The sequence below is a fragment of the Cricetulus griseus genome, chromosome 8 (assembly GCF_003668045.3).
Source record: "Cricetulus griseus strain 17A/GY chromosome 8, alternate assembly CriGri-PICRH-1.0, whole genome shotgun sequence".
NCBI classification, from domain to species: domain Eukaryota; kingdom Metazoa; phylum Chordata; class Mammalia; order Rodentia; family Cricetidae; genus Cricetulus; species Cricetulus griseus.
This window is the reverse complement of record NC_048601.1, coordinates 74,881,395-74,896,064: the sequence shown is the minus strand read 5'-3', so window position 1 is coordinate 74,896,064 and position 14,670 is coordinate 74,881,395. Positions and strand designations below refer to the sequence as shown.

Genomic DNA, 14,670 nt, shown 5'->3' with positions numbered 1-14,670 from the left:
GCCAGTTATAACGGACAGTTGATGGGAGAGACTGCTCAGCAGCCAGCAAACATACAGATAACAGCTGAACAGGTATCGCACTTGTTGGCACAATCAATCAATTATGTTTTGTTATTGTTGATTGTTTTTGAGATAGGGTCTCACTATATAGCCCCAGTTGGCCTGGAATTCACTGTGTAGACCAGGCTGGCCTCACACATAGAGATCTGCCTGCGTCTGCTCCTGAGGCCTGGAATGAAAGGGGTGTGCCACCATGCTTGGCTTTTGTTATTTATTTTCTGCTACACAAAAGTTTTTGAACATGCAGGGTATATGGTGGTGAACACACCAGCTGTTGCGGTGAACACCTTTAACCCCAGAGCTCAAGAGGTAGAGGCAGGAGTGTCTCTGTGAGTTAAAGACGAATTTGCTCTACACAGTGAATTTCAGGCCAGCTAGTGCCACATAGTGAGACCCTGTCTCAAAACAACAACAGAAAAAAACTGGAAAAAGTGATGATGAAACTTTTGTATCAGTAATTCATAGTTATCAATTCAGGTATTCAAAATCTTTTAATGTCAAGTTTGACACTTCTGTTATTTTCATGGTGGAAGTATATTTTTAGAAACCTTTAGGCTAAGAACTCTGTATAGTTTTCCAAAACAGACAATCTGGGTTTGAATTTCTTTCTCCATTTTGACAGACATTTAATCTTAGTACTCAGTTCCATATCTGTATATTGGTACAAGTGGTTGGATGTGAGGCTCACTAGTTGAACACTTGCTTAAGATAGGCAAGACCTTTCATGGCACACACTTTTAATCCACCACTTGGGAGGCAGAGGCAGCCAAATTTCTGAGTTTCAGACTAGCCTTGTCTATATAGCAAATTCCAGACCAGTCAGGGTTATACACAAACTTTGTCTCAAAAATCAACAAATTCATTTTAAGTGGTCAGGTGGTGGTGGCACACGCCTTTGATTCCAACACTCTGGAAGCAGAGGCAGGTGGATCTCTGTGAGTTTGATGCCAGCTTGGTCTAGATAGTGAGTTCCAGGCCAGCCTGACCACACACAGAGAAACCCTGTCTCGAAAAACAATACAAAACAACAACAAATAAAAAAACAACAACAAAGTCAGACAAGGCTTACAGTGGTAATGCATGCCTTTATTCCCACCACTCAGGAGGCAGAGGCAGGTGGATCTCTGTGAGTTAAAGGCCAGCCTGGTTTACAGATCCAGTTCCAGGACAGCCAGGGCTACACAAAGAAACCCTGTCTCAAAAAAAGAAAGAAACAAACAAACAAACAAAAGGGCAAGGCTCTGGGCTGCATCCTCGGCAGAGTAAATTAATATTAATATTAATATTAATACTTTAGTACTGGTGAGACAATTCTGTTAAGTCATACAGGGACACTTTCAAAATACTGCCTATTAATGCTATCCATTATCATCCATTATTTTATTTTTTAATTTACAATTTTATTTTATTTCATGTGCGTATGTGTGTTCTGGTGAACATGCATATAAATTTGTTGGACACATGGAAGCTAAAGGTTAACCTAGGGTACCATTCCTCAGTAAGTCATCCATCTTGTGTTTTTTCTCATATTTACCTGGAATTCTCAAATTCAGCTAGGCTGGCCAGCCAGTGAGCCCCAGGGACCCATCTGTCTCCAACTGCCCATCACTGGAATTAAGTGAGCTTCACCACATCTGGATTTTAAAGACTGGGTTTGGGAGATCAAACTCTGCTAGCAGGGCAAGGCTTTGCTGATTGGGCCATCTCCCTGGCCCGCTGTACGTTTCAGTATTCTGAAGCTGTGTTCATTTTTTCCTTTGTAGTGATGAAGGTGGAAGAGGAGAAGGCTGGGTCGAGAAAGCTGGATCCCACAATCTACAGGAGGAGACAACCAGGTCAAGGTGACAACACTTTGAAAACCTGGTGTGATTCCCACAAGGGCCTGAGAATTCCTGGAGTGTCACCGTATCAGCACTCCTAATTGGAGACTGAAGAGAGCTGTCTCTTTCCTTGACTCTTGGCAGCGTGTCCTTGAAGTTGGTGGGACCAGTCTAGCGTGTCTTAGCAGGCAGGTCCAATCCAGACTCACTGGCTACTAAGTAGCTCTGACTGCGGCCCAACGCCAAGCCATAAGCTTACTTTAAAAACATCATGATGGTCAGGTGGTTGTGGTGCTCTCCTTTAATCCCAGTACTCCAGAGGCAGAGCAGGTGGATCTCTGAGTTCAAGGCCAGGCCGACAGAACTAGAAGAAACCCTGTCTCAAAAAGACAATACCCCACCCCACCCCCCCAAAAGAGAAAAATATGACAGACTGGGGAGATGACTCAGTGGGTAAAACATTTGCTGTTTGCTGTGCAAGTGTGAAAACCAGAGTTTGGTTCCCCAGGACTCATGTAAATGTTGGGTGCCTGTGGTGGAGACCTGTAACTTCAGCACTTGGAAGGCAGAGATAGGGAATCCCTAGAGCAAGCTGCGTAGGTAGACTAGCCCAGTCATCCAGCTCTGGGTACCCAAGTGAATAAAAGCAAGAGTAATCAAGGGAGACATCTGACACCAATCTTGGGGCTCCACAAGCACACAGTGTGTGCACACACATGAGCCCATACATGTGAGCACATGTACACACACCCCCAAATAATGTTTTGTGGTATTACATTTTTTTTTTTTTTGGAACTCAGTTGTGCAGTTTTTGAGGTGTGAACTTCGTAGTTGACAGTATCGTGTCACAGTGATAAACTACCGAACTCAACATGTCTCTAGGACCACATGACTGGGCATTTTGTCTGGGTGGATTAAGGCAGATGTCCTGAAACATAAAGCCATTGAATTTACCGATGCTCCCAGCTATGACCAATGACAGACACCAACATTTAGTAGATTCTGAAACCAGTGGCTGAGTTAGAGTCTGCACGGGCGGCTGCAGGGCTGTTTCTGTTGGTGCAGAATTGTTGGCTTAGAGCTCTGAAGTCTGTGGTGAGGAGTCCCTGACTTAACAACTCGTGATGTGAATTGCTTTTTTTTTTTGTGCGTGTCTGTTTGTAGTTATGCACACATGTGAGTGCAGGTGCCCTCGGAGTCTGTAGGAGGGTACCCCTGGAGCTGGTTACAGGCAGGTTATTGCGAGCTGTCGGCATGGGTGTTGGGAACCAAACTCAGGTCTTCTACAAGATCGGTGTGTGAGCTGAACTTCTGAGCCATGATGTCTTGATTTTACAGCCATGGGGAAACAAAAACATTCAGGAGGAAGCATGCTTCAGATTTTGTGTTTGGATTTATTTTCCTGGGCTTGTTGGTTGTCATTGCTATGCAGAGGCAAGGATGAGACATGTCCCTGCCACGCCTGCTACCACCACTGTGTGTGCATTCTAACAGAGCTCTGTTCCCAGCATGGAGTGAGTTGGTGTACAGGTTGAATTCTGTTTTCCGAAGCGTTGGGAGTCTGCCTCTGTCCAGGCAGCCATGTCTTCCATATTGCTTCTAAAGCTCACTCTGTAACTGGTTTAGTCACTGCCTCCCCTCTCTGCTGTTTCCACAGATTTCCCTTCAATAAATATTGGGTTTCCAGTCCCCAGTTACTCTCAAAGGAAAAGTGACTCAAAGGGACATCTTTCGGGCCTGCAAAAAGTCCAGTGGTGCCTGCAGCCAGACAAACCACAGCAGGAATTGGCTGGCCCGGGCATCAGGGCCAGCAGCCAGGGAAGTGGCATGGATTGTACCAAAAGGACTCGTAAGTTCCTGCAAGGGCATGATCTGGTGGGTACAGTACAGCCAGGTGGGGGTTTCTCTGTAGAATATGAGTGACATGCCATGGGCTCAGTGTCAACTCTCAGGGTTCCACTACTCTCTTCTCACTGATACAGCTAACCTGAAGCTCTCTGTCCTCTGTCTGTGATGCTGAGAACTGTCCTCTGGTTGGAGGTATGGCTCAAAGTGCTTGTCTAGTATACAGGAAGCTCTGGGTTCAACCCCAGCCCATGAGCCAGGCACAGTGGTCACGTATTTGTAGCTCCAGTACTGGGAGCTGCTCTCATCCGGTTGAGCTCTGCAGAGATGTTTTCATTTGATGCTGTCCCACCCACTTGCTTTTGTTTCCTGTACTTTTGGTGTCAAATTCCCAAAATCATCCATGGCACTATTGTCAAGGTGATTTCCCTCTAGGTTGGAGGGGACTTTCGTAGCCTGGAAATTTAAAAAGTGTCTTTACATTTATCTTGTGGGTGGAGGTTTGTGCTGTGGTGAAGGTGTGGAGGTCAGAGGACAGCTTGTGAGAGTCAGCTCTCTCCTTCAATCATGTGGCAACAGAGAGCCGGAGATCACACCCAGGTTGTTGACCACATCCCTCCAGTCCCTGGTTTGGAAGTTTTACTCTGGAGTCTTTAATCTGTTTTGAGATAGTTCTTGTGGATGGTATACAGGTGTCGGGTTTCTTTTTTTTGCAATGAATATCCATTGGTTAATAAAGTAACTGTCCTTTCCCTATTGTCTATTCTTGCTACCCTGGGTAGATACCAGCTGACTCCATATGCCTGGGTCCACTTCTAGACTCTCATGTTTTCTTTGTTCCATTGCTTTTATTTCACTTTGTTGGGTTGTTTGCCAGTACTGTGCTGTTTTGATTTACTGCAGCTCTGTGGTATAATTTGAAGTATAGTCATCTTAGTTGATCCTGTCATAACCCTTAGAGAGAGGTATATCATTATCCCGTAGTTATTTTAGAGTTATTTTAGGAAGGCAAAGTTTAAAGACACAAAGCATAATACAACATAATACAACCTGTAATCAGTGAAGCTGGGAAATCAGCCGTCTACTCCAAATCTGTATGAATGTTACTCTTCGTCAGTGGTCAGTGAAAGAGAGGCTGGTGGGGAATAAAAGGAAAAAATAGCATAGCCTCTCTCCTTCTCTTTCTTCTTCCTTGCCTTTCTCTTTTCTCAGTGTAAATATAATTTAGGAACTCAATTTTTATAGGTCTTCAAGCTGCATCCAGGCCTAGAATGTGCGATGACTAGAACCGTCAGGCTGCAATGAGCATGGACAAGAGACATACTTTCTGCCCTGGAAAAGCATTGTTCTTGTCTGAGAATCTCTTGAGATGCCATAGAAGCAAGAGCCTTAGATGCATGAGTTCATCTCCACTCTACTGGGTTGCTAATGAGAACTTGACCCAAGACCCAGTCAGGTGGGGTAGACCCAACTGGGGATGTCCCAGCATTCAGTACCCAGAATTCAATCTGTAGGTGGGAGGAAGGCTGTGATGGATAGCCAACTGCCCCGGTCTTCTCAGAGGGCATGTATTTCCAGGGATGAGAGAGGACGGTCTTCCAGCACTAAAATCACGTCTGATCCAGGTGAGCTGGATGGCTGGCCACACCAGACTGTCAGGGTTACCAAATGAGATACAGACAGATAATGTACTTGGCTCAGTCCATTGTGCCAAGCCAGCTTTACTTACACACACTAACCCACATTAAGAGCACAGAGCCCAAGCCTTTTCCTCCAGGAGCAGATATTGTCAGTGGTCAGTTTTCCTGCTGCTGAGATGCGTATAAACTCCTTCTGATGGGAGGGGCAAGAAAAAATGTTGAAGCTATCTTCTTCTATTTACTGGGTAGTGACCTGTTATAAAGCCTTTAAAAAATAAAATAAAAACTGGAGCTAATGAGATGGCCCAGCAAATAAGAGCTCTGGATGCTCTTCCACGAGGACCTAGGTGTGATTTTCCAGCACCCACATGGTAGCTCACACTTGTCTGTAATTCCAGGCCCAGGGGATTCAATGATTTCTTCTGCATCTGCAGGCACCAGGCATGCACCTGGTATTCAGAATAAATGTAGACAAAATACCCATACATGTACAATAGAAGAAAAAAATCAAAACTACCCCAGGATAAGTGGCAAAGGAGCAGAAAGACTATTTCCTTTATAGATACAGGAGCCTCAGAGTTCCAAGACTTTAGAATCAAGAAACCTTTCATGTTTACTTTCTTTCCTATGAGCTCTCTCTCTCTCTCTCTCTCTCTCTCTCTCTCTCTCTCTCTCTCTCTCTCTGTCTTTCTCTATCTTTCTCTCTATCTTTATCTCTCTCATTCTCTCTCTGGCAGGGTCTTATGTAGCCCAGGATGAGCCCTAACTTGTTATGCCAGTCTTGAACTCCTGATCCTCTTGTCTCCACTTCCCAAATGTTAGGATTTACAGACATGCACTCCCAGTGGTGGTGCCAGGGATCAAACCCAGGGCTTTGTGCACGTTAGGCAAGTGCTCTGCCAAGGAGACACACACACACACACACACACACACACACACACACACACACACACACACACACCTGGCCCCCTCCCCATTTCTGATGAGCAAGGACAAAGGCAGAGGGCTAATTTCTCTCTACAACATCTCCTCTACCCCAGAGTCTCTGAGACAGGGTCTATATACACACAAAGATGAAATACTGTGACAAAAAGGCAAGTCGGAGAGGAATGGGTTTATTTCACTCACAGTTCCATAAAAACAATTCATTATCACAAGCAGTGAGGGCAGGAACTCAAGCAGGACAGGAACCTGCAGGCAAGAGCTGATTCAGAAGCAATGGAAGGGTGCTGCTTACTGGCTTGCTCCCCATAGTTTGCTCAGCCTGCTTTCTTATAGAACCCAGGACCACAAGGCCAGGCACCACCCACAATGGGCTGGACCCTTCCCCATCAATCACTAATTAAGAAAATGCTCTACAGGTCTGCCTACAACCCGAATTATGGAGGCATTTTCTTAATTGAAGTTCCCTCCTCTCAGACAACTTTAGCTTATATCAAATTGACATAAAATTATCCAGCATGGGTTTCCTTTTTGAAAGGTTTGTTTTATTGTTTTATTTATTTTATTATGTGGATCTGCTTGTGAGCACCCCGACTCTCCAGAGCTAGACTTGTAGATAGTTGTGAGCTGCCTGCTACATTCTGGTATTGGTAACGGAACTTTGGCTCCAAACTCAGGTCCTCTGGAAGAGCAGAAAGTGCTCTTTATCCCTGAGCCATCTCTCTCGTGGTCCAAGCAGGTCTTGACTCATAGCAATCCTCCCGCCTCAGCCTTCCAAGAACCGCTATACTAGGCTTAAATAGCTTTTCTTTCATTTTAAAAAGGTTTATTCATTTTTACTTTATGTATATGTACATATGTATACCATGTGCACACAGATGCCCACCAAAGCCAGAAGAGGGGGTTCAAGCTCCCAGAACTGGAATGGCAGGCAATTGTGAGCTATCTAACATGGATGCTGGGAAATGAACATGGGTCTTCTGCGAGAACTCTTAACCACTGAGCTGTCTATCCCATTCCCTGTGCCAAGATGGGCGAATGCCTCAGCTATCTTGGCATTTCCAGAAATAACCTCTTTAGGAATGGGCCTTAGCTGGGCGGTGGTGGTACATGCCTTTAATCCCAGCACACGGGAGGCAGAGGCAGGTAGAACTCTGTGAGTTCAAGGTCAGCCTGGTCTCCAGAGACAGAGAAATGGGGCTTATTATACCCACACAGCTCAGCAGAACCAAAGAGGACAGCAGCAGTCATAGTTTCTATGTCAGTTGAGGCCAAATGTGGTAGATTTTTGCTGTGGTCAGCATTTCTGTCAAGCACCCTCCCAGGGTGACCTCCTGTACCCTGGGACTAGAGCATGTTCTGGAAGAGAGGGCCTGCTCAGACCTTGCTTCCTTTAGGGTACAGTTCATCCACAAGAGGTCAGCTTCAATGGGCAGCCAAGTCTCAAGAGAGAGAGCCAGAGGAGGAAGGAGAGACTTCTAAGAATCGGGTCTCTGCCAGGGGAACGTGTGTGAGCTCTCAATGGAAGAGCAGGTGTGTCTCACTCCAGGCAGAGGGATAGCCAGGCTTGAATTGGAGGATGCAGGGAGCTTGAGTCCCCTCTCTGGGGCTGCATGCAGTTGCAGGCCTATTCATCTCTCTTTTCTATGCTCACGCTCCCAGGAACCATCAAGAAACACCAGCTGAGAGACCCAATTGAACCTTTCCAGACATGGATCAGATGTCCAACTAACTACTCCAGACCTAATGGGTTATGGCCAGTGACATAAGTCACGTGTTACCCAAAGACAGCTTTCAGGGGTGGAAAATACAGACTCGTCCAATGTCCCCAAAGCCATCTGCCAAAGGAGGGATTCCTGTGAGCACAGGTATTCAGGCTCTCTTCTCCTGCTTTGGAGAACACATTTGGAGTTTATGTACAGTGTCAGGAAAAGAAATTTTATCAGCCATGAAACCAGGCCACAGGGTTTCCCAGTCCTCTCTCAAAGATTCACTTCACTTGTCAAGAATGATCCTGGCACCCCCAGACTCTGTCTCCCAGTCTCCTGTATTCTGTGGCCCTGTGCCACTCACCGCAGCAGGCATCCCCTACAACTCCGCCCCCGGCTCCTGTTTACTGGCTCTTAGGTACTTAGCTCCTTTCTTGCAGCAGCTAATCTCCCACTGATGTGTGATGAGTGTTAGTCAAATTCACTCACCCAGAAAGTATTTATGAGTGCCCACGCTGTGTAAGCCCTGGGCCAGTGGACAGCAATGCAGTGGAAGTGGAGCAGACCCTGACCAGGGGAAGCTAAGCGGGAAGAGACTCAGATAGGCTCCTCAGAGCCTGAGGTCACTGACTTTGTGGTGTCCCTAACTGCTCCCCACGGCTTTCCTAGGGTGAAGCCCATGCTTCTTGCCAGGGTTTGCGTCACCAGAACACCTTGTGCTCTGCCCAAGCAATGGGTGGCAGTCCTCACCTAGAAAAAGAGCTGCTCCCTGTGCTTCTGAAATAAGCTCAACCCTGCCACACATATTCCCCTTCCGGTCCTTTCTTCCTCTTTTCCTCCTCCTCTTCCTCTTCCTTCTCCTCCTCTTCCTCTTTCTTCTCCTCCTCCTTCCTTCCTCCTCTTTTCCTCCTCTCCTGTCCTCTCCCTCCTTACCTCATGTTATTCCTCCCCTTCTTCTCTTTCTTTTTCTTCTTTCTTTCTTTCTTTTCTTTTTTTCTTTTTTTTTTTTCTTTTTTTTTTTGAGATAGGGTCTCTCCTGTAGCCCACACTAGACTAGAACTCACTATACAGTTGAAGCTGGCCTTGAGTTTCTGATCCTCCTGCCTCTGCCTCCCAAGAGATGGAATTACAGGTTTATGCTACTATACCTAGCTTGCCTGAGTCTGTTTCGATGGTTGGGCCCACAGTATGTGCCTTCTGTAGTTATAGAACAGAGGGGCCATGATTTGTGGCATTTCACATGATGACGGCTAGTTTGTGACATACTATGTGTATGTGGGGGCCACAGCACCTCAGAGAAGCCCCAATTTAAGTGGCCGTGATTGGAGCCAGGTGGTGGTGCACTCTTGTAACCCCTACACTTGGGAATGTGATGCAGGAGAATACCACAAATCAGAGACTAGCCTGAGCTCCAAAACTAGACCTAGTCTCACGAAACAACAGGGGATCGTAGCTCAGTGAGTAGACAGCTGGGCTAGCATACCAGAGGCCCCAGGTTCAAGCCCCAGCACTGCCCCCCCAAACCCAATGAGACAGTAGCCTCAGCACATTGGCCTGTAACCTCCTACACTCCGGACTTCAAGCTCACCCTTTGCCTCAGTCAGCTCGAGGCCCACCTGGGCTGCACTTCACCCAGCTCGAGGCCCACCAGGGCTGCACAAGCCCTGCTTGCTCTTCAAGCCTTGAATATGAAAATGTGGTCAGGACCCAGGCATGAGTCAATATGTGGTGGGAATATTAGGCATCCCCAGGTCAACTCACCTGCACCAGGGGCATTTTGTGGTGTCCACTGGCTCTCACTTTTCATCTGTGAGCTGAAGGTTTGCCCTTCACCATCATTAAGCCCCCTCCCAACTCTAAGACCCAAGGGACGGGAGTTTGTAGCAGGCCTGGGAGCCTGGCTGACCTCTGATCAACCTTGCATGTGTAAGCACTGCTGATCCAGACCCAGATTAAGAGTTTCTCAGAGAGCAAAGTAATTCCCTGGTGGGGTTCACACACCCCGAGTGACCAGTCCCTGCTGTCCACAGGTTTTCAGAGAGCGTCCACTGAGTGACAATTGGGCACTTTGTCTCAGTAGTGGGTACAAACAGCAAGCCCGGGAATTGGGTTTAAAGTTGGGAAGGAAGCTAATTCAGCCTCATGTAACACTATGGACCCCACAGCAAACACAACCCTATAACAACCCCAACCTCTACCCAACTCCCGAGTGGAGGCAGAGAGAACAGGGCCTGCCAGGCTCTTGCAGCCTGATCACCTACCACCAAAATCTTAAGATCTTAAGGAGGCCTTGGGGGGGGGGGCGGTTGTGCACAAATCCTACCTCCCTGCCTCAGCGTTTATAAAGGAGCCTGAGGAGAGGCGCCCTGCTCTACTGGAGCCTCCAGGTCTGTCGGGAAGGGATCGTAGGGACGGGGGAGGGGGGTGGCGAGGCGGGCAGTGAGGGAGGGGCAGTTCTGGGTGTTCCCTCACAGTCCTCAGCTGCCACCACCCTGCTGCTGTGGAGCACACGGGTTCTTGCTTGAGCTTCATTGCTAAGCCTCCTCTCCCCATCATACCTCAAATTCCCCTCCCCTCCCTCCTTTCTCTCTCTGTTGCTCTTTTCTCCCAGGATTTCCATGTAATCTCACACTCCACCTCTATTTTCTTTGTGTATATTCTTCTCTCTTTAGCTGCAATCTCCCTCCTTCCCTCTCGTCCTTCTCCTGCCCTCCTCCTCCCCACCTCCCTTGCTGCTTAACTGGAACAAAAGTGAGTTTGTTTTGTGTGGGGAAGAGGATAACCGCGGAGGAGGCAGCAGCCAGGGAAACAGGCTGGGGCCAGAGGCATCACCAACCTCGGGAGACTCCAGCACCCAGCTGTTCCAGGGAGCAGGTACTGCCCAGACAGGCTGGTTCCCACACAGACCTCTGCCCTGTCTATGCTTTCTAATCTGCTATCTCCTCGGGATCCATCTGCCCTTTTATTTACCTTCTTCCTGGCCTGGAAGGGTGTGGAAGATTCCAGATATACAAAATATGGGGACAGGGGCCCAAGGGGTGGCATTGCCCTTGTTTTCAGAGAGCTGTGTGTGTTCTAATGTGGCTGGGCTTAGAGGCAGCCGGGTGAAGGATGCCGAGGGCTACGTCCAGATCACTGCCGACGGTTTGAGCCATATCACCAAGGCTAAGCTTTAGGTAATGGAGAGGCAGCCAAGCTTTCCAACTGGAAATGCACAAGAACAAATCTACATGTGAAGAGTTTCTATGAGGCTGCAGATGTAGCCCGGTGGTGGTAGAGTGCTTGCTCAGCACACACAGGCTCTGGGTCTGCTTTCCTGCAAGGTAAAACCAAAACAGAGCAGTGGCTATCTACTCTGACCCCATGGTGAACTGGTTTGTCTCATTAGAATCAAGCAGCCATAGCTGTCTCCCAATTTGAACGGCAAAGTAAGTTTTTTTAATGATCAGGGGTTTTTTTTGTGTGGGGTGTTTTTGTTTTTGTTTTTGTTTTTGTTTTGTTTTGTTTTGTTTTGTTTTTGAGACAAGATCTCTCTTTGTAGCTCTGGCTGTCCCGGAACTCACTATGTAGACAAGACTGGCCTCAAACTCACAGAGATCTTCCTATATCTGCCTCCTGGGTGCTAGGATTGAAGACATTTGTCAGTATGCCTACAGGAATGATCCTTTTTTTCTTTTTTTAAAATAAAACTTTCTTAAACTTAAAGCCAGTGAAATAAGTTTAAAAGAATAGAAAATTTTCAAAATCCAATGCATTGGAATCAATGAAGTCCACTATGGGTCAGCACACACATAAGTTACTAGCACTTTCTGCTAGGAAAATTGTCTAGACTGTGCTGCCCAGAGAGAGAGAGAGCACTGTGATCCCTGAAGTGTGTTGTCCTAGTGTCTTAGGGATGTTTTTAAAGAGCAAACTCAGATGCTGTGTGGCCGAGGATGGGGTGCCCTAAGGCAAAAGAGGTTGCAGGCCTGCTGAGGTAAGGTATGAGGAGGGTGGGTGGAGGAAGGAATCTTTTGGCCCAAGGAAATTGGTGACAGCAGGAGGACTAGCAGAAGTGAATCTAGGGGACTTCATACCCAAACGCTCTTATTTTTTCACAGAAGTGGGTAAGAGCTAAAGCCACTTACAGAGAGGCACGGAGGTCAGGGGTGGCACTGAGGGGCACAAGAAGGGAGCCCACAAGGGCAAGCAGAAGGCTACACAGCCAAGAGGCTTTCTTCCATGGACTCTGAGCCCGGATGCTGGGGTTGGTGCGGGGCGATGAGGACCTTCTGTAGTCTAAGCCTTGTGTCAAGGGTTTCATGGGTGAACGGTGACTGTAAGAGTCCAGATGGACTAGAGGCACACTGTGTGCCCTACCTTCTGGGACTCCAGGACAGGTCAGAGATGAAGATGAGGTCAATGCCTGGCTCTACTGGGAAGTTACAGGGAAGCGGTTAGGTGTGAAGTGAGTTCTTGAAAATACTGACAATGGAGGACCTACTGACAAATAGAGGAAGGCAGAAGTGGGGAAACTGAGGGGATAAAAACTGGCAGAAACGGGGGGAAACATCATGAAGTCTGGGGATGGCCGATGGGATGGCAGATGGGAGGTTGAACCAAGGGGGCTGCCGAGAAGAAACGTTCTTGAAAACACAGGGCAGACAGGAGGCCAAGGAGGAGCCCAGGGATGCCTTTAGCCAAGGCATGGATCATCTTTTGATACCTTGACAACTGTCTCACTGTGCTGCAGCCACACTGCCCACACATTCCCCCCTCAGGGCTCCTACGACATCCAAGCACACTCCTTCCCAACGCATCCAAGTCACAATTCAAATGTCTTTCTCAGAGGGACCTTTTGTGACCTTTTCTTTTTTCAGAGCACAAAGAACTATCCCAAATGGTCATGTAGGGGTTTGTTTACTTGCTTATTACCCGTCTATGCCATGGAACAACCTTAGCAGACACATGGGAATTCTCCACTGCCTTGCTTTCTAGTACTGAGGGTGATGTCTGGCACAGAGCAGGGGGTCATTACATGATGGGAAAAGGGAGGGAGTGGACGAAGGGGAGGAGGAAAGACAGTGCCTGAGAACATCCAGGAGGTGACTTCTAGCAGGCTGCTGGTGAGGAGGCAGGACGTGCAGGAATCAGGGCCACCTTGGTAGTGAGGAGAGAGCCCACAGGACTGCCCAGCCTTGCCCTGACCGACTGCCTCTTCACCATTGCCAACTGGGTTGGGACCCAGTAAAATAAGCGACCATTCTATGCTTTTGCGCCAAATGAAGTTGGGTTAGGCTGTTCATTTCACTTTTCCATTCCTGGATCCTGCTGCTGCCGTGGCTTTGGCCGTTTCCCAGCCTCCACTGTCACTTATAAGACCCTGAATCCAAACACAGACCGAATCCTTTCTTATCTCACCTGCGCGTCCGCCTGACCCAGAACATGGATGGAGTCTTAGTGAGTCAAGAGACACTCATCCCTTGCATCCCCAGCCCCTGCCCCTGCCTGCTCCATTCCTCTGCAGGGCACTCGGCAGAGCCAGCTCCTTCATTTTTCAGGGTCTCCGGCTGCTGAGCAGCTGCAGGACATCCTGGGGGAGGAAGATGAGGCTCCCAACCCCACCCTCTTCACAGAGATGGACACTCTACAGCATGATGGGGACCAGATGGAGTGGAAGGAGTCAGCCAGGTGAGAGGAGGCCGGGATGGAGGACGTGCCTGGGGCATAGGCTGGTGGGAGATGGCACCTCCCAGCTTGAGTTCTGTCAGGGAGCGTCCCCATTTATGATGTGCTATTGTTGGTGTCTAGAACTGTAAACACTAAGGTTGTTGTTGTCAAAAGAAGTGAAAAGGCGAGAACTGGGGGCCTAGCTCGGCTGGCAAAGTGCTTGATTGCAGGAATGAGGACCTGAGTTCTGTCCCCAGAATAACACAGTGGCGCTGTGGGCTGTAACCTCAGTGCCAGCCGGGAGGTGGAGATAGGCAGATCTCAGGGGCACATGGCCAGCCAGCCTAGCCCAAGTTCCAGAGTATGACAGAGTCTCTCTAAAGATGGTGGGCAGAACCTGAGGAACAGGCTTGCCTTCTCATCCTGAGACCTGCACACACCTGTGCACTCTCATTCACATGAACAGATACGTACGTGTACACACACACACACGCACACACACACACACACACACACACGGCAGGGTGCGGGGGAGTCTAAACAGAAAGATGGAACAGTGGCCTATGAAACCCTGGAAGAAGACTATAAGGTCATATCTTCTTTAATGTCAAATAGTTCAAACTAAATGCTGTAGAAGGCAAGGTACCAGTTAGGCTGGAGTGCAAGGAGGCATAAGTCTGAAAGGCAGGGGAAGGGTCTAGGCTTGTCATCCTCAGCAATTTGGATAAGCAGACGTGGAACCATGGAACAAAACATGGGGAATTCGGGGGCCGGCTAGTAGATACAGTGCTAATCAGGCATGTGTGAGGACCAGAGCATGGACTCCTAGAACCCATGGAAAAGCTGGGCAGGAGTGGTGGTCACATGTAATCCCAGCACTCAGGAAACAGAAACAGGCGATTCCCCAGCACAAGTGACTGCTAGACTAGCCAGAATCTGTGAGCTGAACTCTGGGTTAGGGGAAAAATCTTGCATCATTACATGTAATGGAGAGTGATTGAGTCA

The 14,670-nt window shown here is 48.1% G+C and overlaps 1 protein-coding gene across 1 annotated transcript in view; it reads left to right on the top strand.

Moving 5' to 3' along the window:
• Positions 1-1,825: 1,825 nt before the first annotated feature.
• Slc4a5 (solute carrier family 4 member 5) overlaps positions 1,826-14,670 on the top strand; it is a 79,769-nt gene continuing 66,924 nt past the window's right edge. The window contains exons 1-3 of the mRNA XM_035448956.1: positions 1,826-1,901; positions 3,538-3,729; positions 13,557-13,686. Of these exons, the coding sequence (XP_035304847.1) occupies positions 1,826-1,901; positions 3,538-3,729; positions 13,557-13,686 (398 nt within the window). The remainder of the gene's footprint in view (positions 1,902-3,537; positions 3,730-13,556; positions 13,687-14,670) is intronic.